Below are 16,361 nucleotides of genomic sequence, written 5' to 3' on the forward strand. Positions count from 1 at the left end.
CATGGTCGAGGTGAGGTCAGTCGAGCTGAATCCCAAGAATTTTGCAGTCTCACTGAAACCTCTCGATCGACCATATCCAAGAGCAGACTTGTGACTTTCGATTAATCCGCGGTCAAAAATTTCAATTGTTCAATCTATGACGCTCCGGAATCTAACGTTTCTACAGTGCAATCAAATTGTAGTTTCAGCGAAAAATATTTGAATTTTACCAATCATTGGGATTAAATAATCCGACGCCAGTAAATCGAGTTCTTTTACATTACAAGTTTCCTCTGTAACGTAGAAAAAAAATAAAGAATTAGCGATAATTCACTGCGTCATTCGTTTGAGGAACTGTCTTCGGACCCGATGGAGAACAAGATAGATTCGATAAATACTGTATGTCGCTCTGTGGAATACGGCCTTCGTATAATCGGTGTATGGCCGGGCATGCCGTGCGCAATTTTATTCAAAGTTTTCAGCATATCGACGATGATCGTGTCTCAAATCTTTCAATACCGATATGCGATCGTGCGTTTTGGCGAGGAAGATCTAATGGTTCTCATGGACGGACTAAGCGTAACTTTCGCTTACAGCCTTCTGCTCGTCAAAATGCTTATTTTCGCGTTTAATTCTCGGTAAGCTTTTTTTTTTCAACGCGGCACATACCGAGAGCACAGAGTCAAACGCGATTTGCAAAACAAACACCTCTCACACGTCTCCTTCGTTCTGCTCCCAGGTTACAAATCACATCAAAAGAATCTTTTATCATAAATTCGATTCGTGTAACTCTTATACCTCGCGAAACAAAGACATCTCTGTGTTTTTGCGAAACCACATCGGTCGCAATACTTCTTTAAATAATAATTATAGTCTGCTGAACGAAATCGTAACGTGTATCGCCAAGGACTGGAGGGGCAGCGATATTTCGGGCGAGTACATGATGACCAAACTAGCTGACAGCACTCGTTGGCTCTGTAACGTTATAATCTTTTCGCATATGATGTCAGTATTTCTCTACGCGATAGGCACGATAATGAAGATTAGAAACGAAAATCAAACTGAAGCTCGAGAGCTTATCATCAAGATGGAGATACCCTTCGAGATCCAGAGCACATCGGTACACGTAGCAGTTCTCGTTACGCAATTTATTCATCAGACAACTGCGGCTGCCATGGTAGGCGTATTGAATTCTTTCCTGATAATACTGGTAAGTTTGAGTATTTATCCTTGCTGATATCCTGGAAACTGCAAAAGAAAATAGTTATGATATGATGAGACGAAAGATTCAGATGTTATAAACGTTTTACGTGCATACATGTAATAAAGAAAAGATAATAATTATGCAAGTATACTTATTTGTGAAATAAAGTTATACAAGCTGATGTAAAAGGTATACACAGGGAAAAATTTTCATTGGAATTAGTATTTCTATTTATTTAACCGAAAGCTGTTGTTTCATTGAACAATATATATGCTTATACAAAACATTATTTGTTTGAATAAAAATGTTTCTTCCAAACGACATCTATTATTTGACAAAAAATGACACTATTTTTAATCGTATTTATTGATTTTAATATTGATTTGTTTGGACCATTCCAAATTTTGTTTGATACATTTTCATTTTTGTTCGATATATTAATTCAGATTTAGACTAAGCGCAAACAAATGAATATCATCAGTTCTCGGCGTTTGCACTCATTAAAGTAAATTATTAGGCCTGTTCGTATTGCTTGCGCGCTTAAATCTTCGCTTTCTCTCTTTCTGAAACGTCCAAATGTGTATTTACATTGTTTTAAGTACAAACACTTTCGGAGATTTCAAGCAACACGAACAGCTCTACGTAATCGCGCTTGTTTGCACTGGTTTGCTCTGAATCCAGATTAAGACGTTAAATTGAACTGGAAACACACATTGCGACGTTTAGGTTCTTCACGTGTGTGGGCAGATTGACATAATACGGCAAAAATTGAGTGAAATTACGCAGAAGAGTATCGTGCAGAAGAACATCGAGCAAGGTGTGAACGAGAGTGTCATAAAGACGCTGATTGTTCGGCATCAGCAGATTATAGCCTTCTCCAAAAACATCGAGACTCTCTACTCGAATATCGCGCTGATACAGTTCGTGTCGAACACGCTGGTAATCTGTTGCCTAGGATTTCTTATTGTGATCGTAAGTACACGAAAATAATATTAATTTCTTCGAGATATAAAGTAACAGGAAATTTCAGTCTATCGGTGCTCCTAACGGATCGATGATGCTAATAAAGTCCGTGTTCTTTTATATTGTTATGAGTTTGGAGGCATTTATATATTGCTTCGTCGGGGAACATCTCAGTACAAAAGTTCGTACACATAATATAATTTAACGAATATGCATCTTGTAAATGTTATGTTGACAAATTTGTCACGTATTTCAGAGCGAGATGATTGGCTACTCGGCATACGAATCGCTTTGGTACGATCTGAGCCCGAGACAAAATCGAGACATCCAGATCATGATCGTAAGATCTCAAAAGAACTTGACGCTCACGATAGGAAAAGTCGTAGAACTTTCTTTGAGGCAATTTGCCAACGTAAGGATTTTAGCGAAATAACGGGAGCGATGATGGAAAGCGACGTTTGCATGCGCGAAGAGTGCTATCACGATATTTTGATATTTTGACAATCGTTTTCTAATCATTGCGTTGCGATAGGACATTCGTACACATGACACAGCTGTAATCGTTCCTATCATGTTGTAGATCGTGAAAGCTTCGGCGTCATACGTGTCCGTGTTGCACGCGATGTATTGAGGCCTAAAAGTACTTCATACGGCGCTTATGTCTTTGTATGATGAAGGCTATAGTACTTTTACACGATTGACAATTTTCCTATTCAGAGGCTCGACGGGGTTTCGTATTGAGAGTGTACAGAAACAAGAAAATTATTTACCGAAGCATCGATTCGTGATAACCGTACTTGGTTTGTAGTGCATAAGCACAGAGCTATAAATGTAATATTGATTCGATCGATGTACTTTGCCAGTGCTAATAAAATCAAAATAAAGGCATTTTTTAAAAACCGAAATTTAATTTAATTATTAAACGTCGCTGAAATTTTTTAACGATCAAATTTGCAAAGTATTTTCTTACGTAACGATTTTTTTTTTTAAGAATTTATTTTTGTTTATGTGAAATTAATGTCAAACATATACATGAAAATATGTGCTTAAAAATATAGGTATTCGTATAATGAATCTGAAAATGTATAAATGCGCGCCGCGCGCATATAGTGAAAATATGCAAACATGAAAATATTATATAAAAACTATTGCTCTTTTTAATTCACATTAACATATACATATCAACAATATTTCATTATATTTCCTATATTATTATTTTTATTACTGCATTAATATCAGTATAAATTTATTTATTTTGAAGTTTATAAGCTAATGATTAAATAATGTAATGTGAAAGTACTATTGTACAAAAACAGTGTTACAGTATTACGAAATGTTTTATCTTCAATACAAGAAAATGTCACCTGCTGAAGTAATACCTGCTTCTTCGCTACGTGCTCTAGCCTGCAGCACCGTTGATCTTTCTCTGAACTACCGACAGCATCAACTTGTGATCTTCGCATTGGTCTTTCCATTGCAACGAACTTTTGAGGTATGTCTTCGTTTTCCTATCTAACAAACTCCTCTCGCCGTTTTCGATATGCTTCCCCAACAGCGAGTACTTTTCAACCTTGCAGCGCAGTTCTGGGAAGCTGTGTTTCACCTACCCTGCTCATTGCATTTTTAAAGAAAACGTGTAGTTGCTGCGTCGCGATCGGTAGCTCGACGGACGAAGGGGACGACCCCACAGTTCATTTTTATCGTGTATCAGATCACAGCTGCGTTTTTCTGCTCGTATTCACTACAATACAAATATGTATTTAACAAATATTAATTAGTCAATGATTAGGATAAAGCAGGATTACATTTAATTGTCGGTTTGTGGAGCAATAAAAGTATTTTATTCGATTGTAATTCTCGATGTTTCTTTTAGCCTTCGAGGAAGACGCGAATGACCTCTCTTAATCGCACGGTTCAAATCGACCATTATGTTATTTGGCTATGTGTTTGTGTGTGTGTTTATAATCTCCATCATGATATTTGAATTTAGCTAGATAATGACGCTGAGCATGACTCAAGCCTCTTGATACTGATACTAAATGATGGTGAACGTTCGCCTTTACATTTTTAATGCAAATGACGAACAGCAACCAAGGGATGAATAGAGTATAGAGAAAACTTCATGGTTATCTTTACTTACTCTTTTTTTTTGTAACCACCGCAATTGAGACATCGATTCATAATTTTTTCTCGCGACTTCTGAGATAGGAAGAAGCATCATGTGAATAATTTCCATTGGTCGGCTACAACTTCAGTGGGGGTTGCGTTATACGAATGCTGAAGCGGATGCTTTTTAGCGTTAGAATTTTACAGTTTCGCTGAGACCTCTCGACCGATCATATCTAGAAAGTTAAGCTAGAACTTTGTTAACTATGTTGTAGTTGAAAGTCTCGACGTTTGCCTTTTAGTTTGCCACTACGAAATCGAAAAGTTGTTTCAACAGTATTGCCGTTTTAGTGGAGAAATCTTAAACAGTATTATACGCTTAGACTGTATTTGTCATGTTGGAAAATTGATATTTTTTTATTTGGATTATGTACTCACTTATAATGTAGACAGAGGAGAAAGAAAAATTAATCAGAGGTAGTGATAAACCACGTTGGTGATTGTGCCGTAGAATACACTTATTCGGGCTCAATGAATAAAGGTATAAAATCGATGAATACCGTATGCGGCTCCGTGGAGTTCGGTCTTCGCGTAATCGGTGTATGGCCGGGTACGTCGTATGCAATTTTGCGCAGAGTCTGCTGCGTATTTTCGATGGCGGTGTTTCAAACCTTTCAGTATCGGTACTTGATCGTGCACTTTAGCGAGAGCAATATTTTCCTTCTCATGGACGTGATGAGCGCAACCCTGACTTATAGTCTTCTGTTTATTAAACTGATTATTATTATGTTCAACGTTCGGTAAGGTTCCTCGTCATCTGCTGAGTACAGTAGCAAAAGCACATCCTTCTATTCTAAATATCAAGCTATCAAGAAAGAAAAGCACAAGATTTATTGTAATACAGTGATTTGTATATTACAAATTAAATAGAAGATGGGTTAAAGCGGACTCTAGCAAGATCTTGATGCTGAAATAATATTTCACATGATTTTTACATATAGCTTCCAATTCATTCGAACTGCGCGCTGTTACTTTCGGTTACAAACACAATTCATTTTTAAGAGCTGTGTTTAAAATTAAAAGTAACGTTTGAATGAATTGGAAGCTATATGTAAAAATCACACATAAAATATTATTTTAGTACCAAGATGTAGCTATGACCGTCTTGGCCCATCCTCTATTTAAGTTGAAGAAAGAAAAAGTTTTGTAAATTTAAAAATTATGTAAATTTTTTAATCTGCATTGACATTCATATATTTTTCGTGATATTTCGCGAATCGCTGTAATTCTATTGTGATTGGACATTTTTTTGAATAACTGATTACAGTCTGCTGGACGATATCATAGCACACGTGGTCGAAGACTGGAAGAATTGTGATGTTTCGGACGAGTACACGATGAACAGAATGGCCAACATTTCTCGTTGGTTCTCCAACTTGATAATCGGTTCGCACGCAGTATCGGTATTCCTTTATGCGATCGGTACTTTGTTGAAAATCGAGACTCGAGAGCTTATTCTTAAAATGGAATTACCTTTCAAGATGGAAAGCACGTTAGTATATCTTTCCGTTCTCGTTACGCAGTTCGTTCATCAGGTAAGTGCGGCCAGTATGATGGCTGTGCTAAATTGCTTGCTGCTCACGCTGGTAAGTTGAAAAATTTTTTCGTGATTTTTCTAAAAATTGAATAGAAGAATAATTACGAGATGGTAACAAAAAAATGATTTAAAAATTAAACCATATTAAAAATATGCCACTAAATAAATGTATCTTATTATAAAATACATTATTAAATAAAAAATATAAATTTGTTTAAAAAAATAATTATGTGTATTAAATGATAATAAACAAAACTAGAATATTTATTTCATCTTCTAAATATATGTAACAAATTTGTAAGTAAAGATAAGAATGACAATGATTATTGACTCCATATTCATATGTATTAAAATTCAATTTTTTTTTTTAGAGACTTTAGTTTCCAAATAAAGGAATTAAATTCATTTATATTTAAATATAGACAGTAAAATGAAAAGCAAACAAAATGTTTTCATTAAATATGATGTTAAATTAAATTGGATACGTATTATTTAGGTTCTTCATGCATGCGGCCAGATTGATATAATGCGGCAGAAACTGAGTGAAATCACGGGGAAGAACGTCGAGCGAGATGCAAATGAGAGTGTCGCGAAAATGCTAATCGTTCGCCATCAAAAGATTATCTCCTTCTCCAAGAATATTGAGACTCTCTTCTCGAACATAGCGCTATTACAATTCGTATCGAACACTTTGGTCCTCTGTTCCCTAGGATTTCTCATCGTGATCGTAAGTACACGTAAAATAACATGATTCCAAGTATATAAGATACGAATATTAAGTAAAAATTTTTAGTCCATTGGTGTCCCAGGCGGATCGGGTATGCTAGTTAAGTCCGTGTTCTTTTACATTTTAGTCAATTTGGAGGCATTTATATATTGCTTTCTTGGAGAGTACCTCAGTACGAAAGTCAGTATGTAATATGACACACACATTGGAGATGATGTACCGTTTCACAATGAAAATTATTTTAGAGTAAAATGATCGGCGACGCGGCTTACGAAGCGCTTTGGTACGAATTAAATCCAATTCAGAATCGAGATATCCTCTTTATAATTGTAAGATCACAGAAGTACTTGACGCTAACGATCGGAAAGGTCGCGGATCTTTCGCTGAGGCAATTTACTAACGTAAGATTTTAGTGAAGTAATAAAAGTATATAGCTAAATAGAGGCGTAGAGAATTTTGTGTTGATTGATGTTTTGGCATGGCCGAGTGATGATCTCTAGTCTAGCTTTATCGCGGCATATCGTTCGCGTATGATGGCCGTAATCGCTTCTATCATGTTGTAGATCGTGAAAGCCTCGGCGTCATACATGTCGGTGTTACACGCGATGTATTGAAGCCTAAACATACTTTATGCCCCTCTTATATCTTCGCGTGCAAAAGGATATAGTACTTTTACTACCGCCAGCCGGTTACGTGATTAGCAATTTTCCTATTCAGAGACTCAATGGGGTTTCACATAAGATGTATGTATAATATAAAAGTAGACGAGTAGGGATATGGTGTCTTGAAAGAATGATTTGAAACATTTTGACGAATTAATCTTGTCGGTTGATGTACTTTTCCACAGTTGATGATAAAATAAAAGCATTAAATCGAATATTTAATTTAATTATTCAGATTTAGAAGATTATCTGTGCATGCGTGTTACGTGTGTGTGTGTGTGTGTGTGTGTGTGTGTGTGTGTGTGTGTGTGTGTGTGTGTGTTTAAACTAATTAAATATATAAATATATATATACGCGTGTGCACATTAAAGGTATGTTTAAAATTATTTTTATTTTTAAACAATAAAAAATTGGAAATAAGGTTTTTATTTCTAACTTTCTTTTCTTTAAAAATGCTACATAATTGAATTAATCGCTAAACAAAATGACAAGTGGTTTCTTATTTAATAATGTACATATCATAATTGATCATAATTGTATCATAATTTTATATCTTTTGTACATAATTTATTATACGAGTATATATTATAAAATACGTATCAATATATTTTATTGTAGTATTAGTGGAATTACTTTATATCATACCGGAATTGATTCTCTCTTTCTCTATAACCTTCCATCATCTTTGAAAAAAAAAGAGTCCAGTTAAAATCAGCCCTCACATTCATGATATCTATCTCCCTACTTCGATTGTGCTGAATTACAATGTTGAGTTGCACGAGGTTGAAATTTGTTAGTACCGATGTACGATGAGAAACGTTTACTTTACATTTTTAATACAAATAACGGACCCTGTCCGATCGATACGCGCACGAGGGTTATATAGAAGTTCTTCACGGTTATCTCTGCCTGTTCTTTTTTTTTCCTTGCAACTGCGGTAATCATCGAAATGTCGGATTATTTACTCGCAGTTTCTAAGACAAAAGAATACGACAAAAAACACAAAGGAAAACGATAGAAAAACGGTGGATAAGTATTTTGTATTGATCTAACTACTAAGATGGGAATTACTCGAGTACTGAATCCATAGAATTTTTCAGTCTCACTGAGGTCTCCCGACCGACCATATATCCACCGATGACCATTACCTGTAACTGAGTTAAAATTATCGATTATGTTGTGGTTGGAAATTTCAGCGCCCATTTTCTAACCGATGACACATAATGTCATTATGAAATGTAACGTCAGGGCAATTGTGTTTGAATTTTGATGCTAATTAAACTCTGTGACCTCCGTCATTTACATAAAATAAATCCTGCGCTAGTAAATTGATTCCTTTTCTTGAATAATAATCTTGTTATAACACAGACGAGTGAAGAAAACCGAGTCAACTTGAAATATTAATGTTAAATCACGTTCGTGCTCTTGTGCCGTGAGACTGATTTGCTCGAGCTCAATGAGTAGCAGCATAGAATCGGTGAATACCGTGTGCCGTCCTGTCAAATTCGGCCTTCGCATGATCGGGGTATGGCCGAGCACGTCGTATGCAATCTTGCGCAGAGTGTTCTGCATATCTTCAATGGCGGTGTTTCAGACCTTCCAATATCGACACTTGATTATGCATTTCGGCGAGGAGGATCTCTTGCTCCTCATGGATGTATTAAGCACAACTATGGCTTATACACTTCTGATGATCAAGTTGATTATTTTTACGTTCAATACTCGGTAAGCTTCTCCGTCGCGAATATGCTGAATCACAAATACGACTTGCAAAATAAATATGTCACATCTTGTCACTCTAGATTCCAGGATGTAGATCGAAAGAAAGAACTTTCAATTTATCAAATTTCTATTAATTCAGATAAATCTCTGATTCGCGAAGTAGAAAAGTCTTCGTGTTATTGCTTGATCAATACTTTTTTTTTTTTAAATCATCCATTACAGTCTGCTGAACGAAATGATAGCGCGTGTAATTGAGGATTGGAAACAGCGCGATGTTTGCGACAAGTACACGATGACTAGGATGGCGTACATCTCTCGTCGATTCTCTAACTTTATAATTGGCTTGTACGCGCTTTCGGTATTCCTTTACGCAACCGGTACTTTGCTGCGATACAGAAGCAGCAATCAGACTGACACGCGAGAGCTCATCCTTAAGCTGGAACTACCTTTCGAGATTAAGAGCACAACGGTATACGTAGCTGTTCTCGTTACACAATTTATTCATCTGACAAGCGCAGCGAGTATGGTCGGCGTGATGAATTCCTTGCTGATAACACTAGTAAGTTTGAGTATTTGTCGGTGTTCCTGAAAGTTGCAAAAGAGAATAATATTATGCGATACAGAGAAGAGGAGTTTACAGACTCAAATCCATTTAAGAAATAGCAAATATAACGAATGTATTAATAATAATTTGCATTGCGCTTTTGTATTGAAAAGATAAAGGTGTGCTGTTTATTGAATCAGCCGCTTTCGTTTTCGCCGGACAAAACATTAAATTGAACCGCGTGAATATCGTGACATTTAGGTTCTCCACGTGTGCGGACAGATTGACATTGTGCGGCAGAAACTGAGTGAAATAACGCGGAAGGACGTCAAGCGGGACGTGAACGAGAGCATCGTGAAAATGTTGATTATTCGGCATCAAAGAATTATCTCCTTTTCCAAGAATATCGAGGCCTTCTTCTCGAATATCGCGCTAATACAATTCGTATCGAACACCCTGGTTATCTGTTGTCTGGGATTCCTTATCGTGATCGTAAGTACACGTAAGAAACTACACGACTCGTTCCAAGGATGAGATATTTGAAATTTTTAGTCCATTGGTGTCCCCGGTGGATCGTCTATGCTAATAAAGTCCGTGTTCTTTTACATTGTTATAAGCATGGAGGCATTTATATTTTGTTTCCTCGGGGAGTATCTCAGTACGAAAGTCAGTCACTTTATGTACATATAAGAGCATAACGGGGATATGCAACGTACATGCCTAAGATTTATCGTGTCTTTCAGAGCCAAAAGATCGGCGACGCGGTGTATGAGTCGCTTTGGTACGAGCTGGACCCGAATCAAAATCGAGACATTCTGATCATGATCATAAGGTCGCAAAAGCACCTGACGCTCACGGTCGGAAAGGTCATGGATCTTTCCCTCAAGCAATTCGCCAGCGTAAGTTAACGCTATAATGAAAATAACTGAGAAAAGCTTATATTTGTAGGCAAGCTGTTAACGTGAATGACGTTTCGACAGCCGAGCGACGTTCTCTAGTTGCTCCGTCGCGGCACGACGTTCGCGTACGATGGCAGTAATTGCTTCTATCATATTGCAGATCGTGAAAGCCTCGGCGTCATACGTGTCGGTGTTACACGCGATGTATTAAAGCTTTAATACACCGTGCGCCGCTTATATCTTCGCGTGCAGAGGGTTATAGTACTTTTACTACCGTCAGTCGTTTACACGATTAACAATTTTCCTATTCAAAGAGGCGGAGTTTCACATCAAGTGTAAGCGTGTAGACAAGCAAGGGTACCGAAGCATCGATTTACCGAAGCATCTGTTAGCAATGGCTTTATTTAGCCTGCAGTACAGTAAGGGCAGAGCTATAAATAGATTGTTGATATTTTAGATCGATGTACTTTACCTTATCTGATAATAAAATGACCAAGATAAAAGTTTAATGAAAAAACGAAGATTAATTTAATCGACTGCCAGCGTTTCTTATATCAAAGTTAAAAATTGGTTTAAGAGATTCTTACGATGATTAAACGAAGCTACGTGAAATCACACTTATTATGTTAACCCTAGCTCCCCACATTTATTTTTGGTCACCCCATTTAGGGGTTCGCGAAACCCTGTAACTTTGACACGCAATATCTCTGAACAGAAAGCATATTTTTTAGCTCATCATATATGAAATCGATACCCGAGTTTGATAAAGGTGATAAATGAGATCCGAATCATAAATATTTTATTCTCGAGTAATTACAATTTTAAACAAAAATTGTGTTGTAAAAATTTGCAAAACATAAATACCTTGGATAGCTGAAGTCTTTCTCGAATTTCAATCTTAGTCTTCAAATTATATTATTAAAAAAGTTACAGCAATGTAAAAACTCGCATAGGGTGCGTCGTACCCATGTGTGGAAGCTAGGGTTAAATGCACAGAGTAAACATTACGAAGTACTCACCTTGATTGCAAAGGAAGATCTGCCGTTGATCTGCATCTGTCTTCGCCTGTCGTTCCGTAATAGTGTTTCTGCTTACCCCGACGTTGCTCAACTGCCCGAGCCTTCTTGCAAGCCACCTATAGCTCTAACCGTGACCTGTCTTCCCATCGCAACAAACTCCTACGTCTCAGTCTTACTCCCTCACAATTCCCCGCGTTACGTTACCTACCCAGCAGCGAAACATTTCAACTTTGCGGTGAGCAATTCGTAAAAGCTGCGCTCCACCTTTCCTTCGCCTGTTGCATTTTTAAAGAGGGTGTACAGTTGCATCGTGATCGAAAGTTCGGAAAGAAAGAGACCCTCCCCATCGTCCACGTTCATTATTTCTAAAATTACAGTTGCAGTTTTCTTCCTTTCTTTTTTTTGTACAATGTACGTATGGAAATATTTAATAAATTATGTTTGGTCAATGGTCGATGACACGGGTCGCGGATCGCGTTCGGCTGTCGACTCGCGAGCGAGCTTTAGTGTGAATAAAATTGCTGGACGACGAACCGTGATTGATCCGGGAAGCGTTTCCTGGCGTTGCCGAGGAGAAACATGGGGATGACCACACTCAGCCGATTGGTCAGATTCGGCCTTCACGTTTACGGTATACGGCCGTATGTTACGTCCACTGTGGTGTTCAGATTGTACTGGATCATAATGCTCAGCACGGCTCAAGTCTTTCAATACCGATACGTGGTAATGAACATTCATATGGACGACTTCTCCGAGTATATGGACGGAGTGAGCAGCGCAATGGCATCTTCTTTACTCTACATTAAGCTCATTATCCTTTGGACCCACGAACGGTATTTACGAAATAATATGCAAATCGTGTTACTCATTATCGGCACTTGCTGAAACTGCCTGTCAAAGAAAATTAAAGGATTAATCAATTGGTACTTTCATTGACTGATTTTATCGTTATCAAATCTTAATCAAACCGGTTTGATTGAGATTTGAAAGTATACATATAAGTGCGTATCACAAGTGGCTTATTCTTTTTGAGAGAAAAATGTTTGGTATTTATGATTATAATTGTATAGTTAAGAATTACGGATAAAAACGTCGTTTTCACAATTACTGCAGCTATAATATTAGTAATAATAACTTTGTATTTATTCTATCAACTTTGAAAAAATTTTACTGTAAATTATGATAATTTCAAATATTGACAGCAAAATATACATGAATGTTAAAAATAAAACAATATTTTTATATAATAAATTTAATCACAATTATAGTGACTATGAATATTTTTTTTAAACATTCGCTCACTATTTACGTAATAATAATAACTAAGAGCTATAATTTAAATAATTAAAACAATTATAAATACATAGTTGACACCAAAAACAACTATAAATTATAGTTAAATTAAGATAATTGCTATTATTTTTTTTTCAATACTTTAATGAAATGTTTGCATTAAATTCATAATTAATCTAATTTCATGATAGACGAGAATGAAACAAATTACATTAATATTAACGGTTCATCTTAATCTTCCGTAGAATATTTTCCGATCTATTGCAAATGATGTCTACGGACTGGCAAGATTACATCTCGACCCGCCATAGTTCACGCATAATGACAAACGCGGCGAATCTTGCACGTCGCACCTCGAGGTGGATTGTCGGCATGCAGGTGGCTTCCGGAACTTTCTACAGTGTCGGCGTACTCGCTAGCAATGCAAATAATCCTGAGAAATTAGAGCCGTATACGCGAGAACTTATTCTGAAAATGGAACTGCCATTTAACATTAGCACAGAATTTATTTACACGGCAGTCCAAAGTGTTCAATTTTATCATCTGTCTTTAGTCTGCTACGGCATTACGATTGTCAATTCACTTCTCGTTACTCTGGTAAGTTTGAATTATGCGATACGACTGTTCCAAATTCAAGCAATTTATTCTTTCGGACTTTTTCAATTGGCTTTCACGTTGTATAAGATCGTTAATAAATTAAATTATGTATATATGTTATATTACATATGTGTATGTGTGTTTATTTTAATAAGTAAATGATAATCTCAAATAAGTAAGTAAATAGTTATTCAAAATTACATGTCTTTAAATATGACTTTAAAAAGTAATTTTTTATTTTCCTGAGAGAGATCATGAAGCTATAAACCTTAGATACTTCACATCTGTGGTCAAATTGACATTCTTCGAGAATGCTTGTTAAAAGTCTTTTCAAAAAATTCGGCGGAATCAACGGACGAAATTACGATGCGATCGCTAATTGCGAAGCACCAGCGTATTATCATATTTGCGGAGCATATAGAGACACTTTACACGTACATCGCATTAATGATGCTCTTATCAGATACGATCATTATATGCTGCTTAGGATTTATTATTGTTATCGTAAGTAACATGTCTAAAATGAGGTTCTATTACTCACGCCCTAAAAAAAAGTTAGCATAATTAAATTTTTTAATTTGATTAAATTTCTTTAGTTAAAGTATTTCTGTATTTATATAAATTAAATATATACGTAGTTAAGTTAAATATACCTCTTGAAATGTTTAAACTAAAGTTTATGCATTTTATGTATTTAAGAGTCTAATACATAAATACTTGAAAAAAATTTAATCGAGTTGAAACATTTGATCAAATTACTTTTTTTTCTCAGTGTACAAATATTGTATATTCAATTAAAAAATGCTGATAACTAATACTAAAGATATCTAGAAGTATCGTGCATACGTGCAATCCTTATTAAATTATCGCATATATGGAAATTTCAGTCACTCGACTCGCCAAATGCCGCAGCGATTTTGGTGAAGTCCATGTTATTCTACATCTCGATGAATGTCGAAGCATTCATATACTGCTTTTCGGGCGAATATCTAAGCGCTAAGGTCAGCGTCGAAGGAAAAATGACAGTTTCATTAATTCGCGAATATCTCGAACGTATCTCGTGTTTTCTTTTTCTTTCAGAGCAAAATGATTGGAAATGCGGCGTACGATTCTCTCTGGTATGATTTTCCAGCCAAAGAAAGTCGAACTGTACTGTTCCTCATTGTGAGATCGCAGAAAAGATTGACGATCACGAGCGGAAAAATCGTAGACCTTTCTTTGGAGCGATTTACCAGCGTAAGATTTTTTGCATTGCATTCGTTTGCACTGTCAAGAGAGTTGAAACTCAAATATTTCCAATACAGTCTTTAAAAATATTATTTTTTTTTAAAGATTCTGATTATCATTAAAGCAAAAATTTGCTGTTTTATTATATTATAATAATAACATTAAATTGAAATCAAATTTCCAGGCACACAGCATAAAACATTGCAGCGATATTGTAGCAACGTTATTGTAATATTGCTGCAACATTTTACGCTATCTAGATTTACTACTTTCTAAATTTCGTAAAGTAAAAAATTACTCAAAAAATTGCACTGGCTTAATTGTCACTCTGTAGGAGTGAATTTTTATTCTTATCAGAGTAAAAAATCACTCAAAAAATTTGACTGGCTCAACTGTCATTGTTTTAGAGTGACGTTTTACTCTGTGAGATTTAGAAAATATATATTCTTACCTTTTAATAATAATCTAAAAATAATTATCTAAACATAATTTTAAATGCAAAAATTAGTATAACGGTGTTTACATCCTATTATATTACGATATTAAGATAATTTTATTTATTATTATATCATTATGTTTATTTTTATCAACACAATGATAATAAAAAAGCCTTCTTCGCTTGCAGCTAGATCTTAGTGCCTATATTTATTCGTGTGATTTTATATACTTCTTCGAATTCAACCAGAACATGCGCCAGAATGTATCACACGAATAAATATAGGCATTAAGATCTAGCTGCGACTAAAGAAGGCTTTTTTATCATTGTGTTGTTACGTTATCGGTCCAAAAAACATATCTGTAGTTTATTTTTACATACAATATTTTTATATTGTATTATAATTTGTTAATATTCTTTATATTTATAACAAATCAGAAACAATAATATTTCAGGTAGTAAAGGCATCGTTGTCGTATATATCGGTGCTATTGGCGATGTACTGAAAATAGGTAACGTATTGGTGATGAGTGTAACAATAACATAAAGCAATAGTGAAAGTAGAATTTAGTAAGAAGAAAATATACGAGATTGATTCTAAATAGTACTACTATTTCATCATCCTCTTACGAGAGTTGTAAATAATTAAAACTACTTGCTCTTCCTCTGGCTAAGAAAGGGATAATTATTAATGCGAGAGCAAAAAGTATGTAGCAAAAGTTTTTCTTGTCTGGACGAATATTCTTCACGATACTATTAAGAAGACAAAATCAACTCGTGTCTTCTTTTTCTAGAACTTTTAGTTTGCTCATCTACGGCAACAAGGCGGTGCTGAAAAACAAACTTTCGCAATTTCGCTTTCTCTTGGCACTTCCGATCCGCATCCTCAAGTCTTGAATTACTTTTCATGGCTGTCGTGCACAAGTTCACATCTGACGTTTGCGTTTTCATGAAATTGTATTTGTTCTTCTTTACTATACAGTTTTAAATTTATTTATCCAATTTCAGAAAGAAAGTCGGACTCGATGAAGTAATGCGAAGTAGATATTACAGTAGATAACATTTAACGATGTACAATGTGACTATGAAAAAATAAGGGTCACTCAGAACCAATATTTATATTTTCTGTTTCTTTGCCAGATATTTTGGCATGTCGTCTTTGTCGTGCCACTTCCAATTTGCGACTAGTTGCAATACGAGCTATAAGCGTCGCACAAAGCCCGTTCTGGAGAAACATACCCCCGACGATATATTTACGCTCTCCTTCTTGCAACGCACTCCCAGTAGCGAAACTTTTAAACTTCGCGTTATTGTGCGGGTCGTGAAAGCTGTACACTCTTGAGGTTGTTGTATTTTTAAAGAAAGCACGCAATCGCATTGTCCGT

The 16,361-nt window shown here is 35.7% G+C and overlaps 2 protein-coding genes across 3 annotated transcripts; both read left to right on the plus strand.

The window, feature by feature from the left end:
* The first annotated feature begins 3 nt into the window (after window positions 1-3).
* On the plus strand, window positions 4-15,578 carry LOC105193486. The gene is made up of 22 exons (XM_039454030.1): window positions 4-617; window positions 853-1,189; window positions 1,910-2,155; window positions 2,214-2,327; window positions 2,403-2,577; window positions 3,463-3,638; window positions 5,394-5,458; window positions 5,580-5,898; window positions 6,346-6,576; window positions 6,643-6,756; window positions 6,822-6,977; window positions 8,639-8,964; window positions 9,184-9,520; window positions 9,767-9,997; window positions 10,058-10,171; window positions 10,249-10,408; window positions 11,965-12,256; window positions 12,962-13,313; window positions 13,587-13,817; window positions 14,201-14,314; window positions 14,394-14,549; window positions 15,432-15,578. The coding sequence occupies exons 1-22, from the start codon at window positions 349-351 to the stop codon at window positions 15,480-15,482; spliced, it is 4,566 nt and encodes a 1,521-aa protein (XP_039309964.1). The 5' UTR covers window positions 4-348; the 3' UTR covers window positions 15,483-15,578.
* Window positions 4,367-7,862, plus strand: LOC105193115 (odorant receptor 13a-like). Of its 2 annotated transcripts, XM_011157458.3 has the most exons (6): window positions 4,367-5,052; window positions 5,580-5,898; window positions 6,346-6,576; window positions 6,643-6,756; window positions 6,822-6,977; window positions 7,140-7,862. In XM_011157458.3, exons 1-6 carry the CDS (start codon window positions 4,784-4,786, stop codon window positions 7,188-7,190), a joined length of 1,140 nt encoding a protein of 379 aa, XP_011155760.3. In that variant the 5' UTR covers window positions 4,367-4,783; the 3' UTR covers window positions 7,191-7,862. The 2 variants fall into 2 exon arrangements, with proteins under 2 accessions (XP_011155760.3, XP_039310439.1); XM_039454505.1 differs by lacking the exon at window positions 7,140-7,862 and having other exon boundaries at window positions 6,704-6,965.
* Window positions 15,579-16,361: the final 783 nt, after the last annotated feature.

The sequence above is a fragment of the Solenopsis invicta genome, chromosome 10 (genome assembly GCF_016802725.1).
Source record: "Solenopsis invicta isolate M01_SB chromosome 10, UNIL_Sinv_3.0, whole genome shotgun sequence".
Lineage (NCBI taxonomy): Eukaryota > Metazoa > Arthropoda > Insecta > Hymenoptera > Formicidae > Solenopsis > Solenopsis invicta.

Coding starts and splice junctions, on each gene's coding strand:
- LOC105193486 (XM_039454030.1), top strand. CDS start 349: ATGGAGAACAAGATAGATTCGATAAATACTGTATGTCGCTCTGTGGAA. Junction 3,639..5,393: donor CATTGCAACGAACTTTTGAG/GTATGTCTTCGT, acceptor ATATTATTTTAG/TACCAAGATGTAGCTATGAC. Junction 14,315..14,393: donor GCGAATATCTAAGCGCTAAG/GTCAGCGTCGAA, acceptor TTTTTCTTTCAG/AGCAAAATGATTGGAAATGC.
- LOC105193115 (XM_011157458.3), top strand. CDS start 4,784: ATGAATAAAGGTATAAAATCGATGAATACCGTATGCGGCTCCGTGGAG. Junction 5,899..6,345: donor ATTGCTTGCTGCTCACGCTG/GTAAGTTGAAAA, acceptor CGTATTATTTAG/GTTCTTCATGCATGCGGCCA. Junction 6,577..6,642: donor TAGGATTTCTCATCGTGATC/GTAAGTACACGT, acceptor AAAAATTTTTAG/TCCATTGGTGTCCCAGGCGG.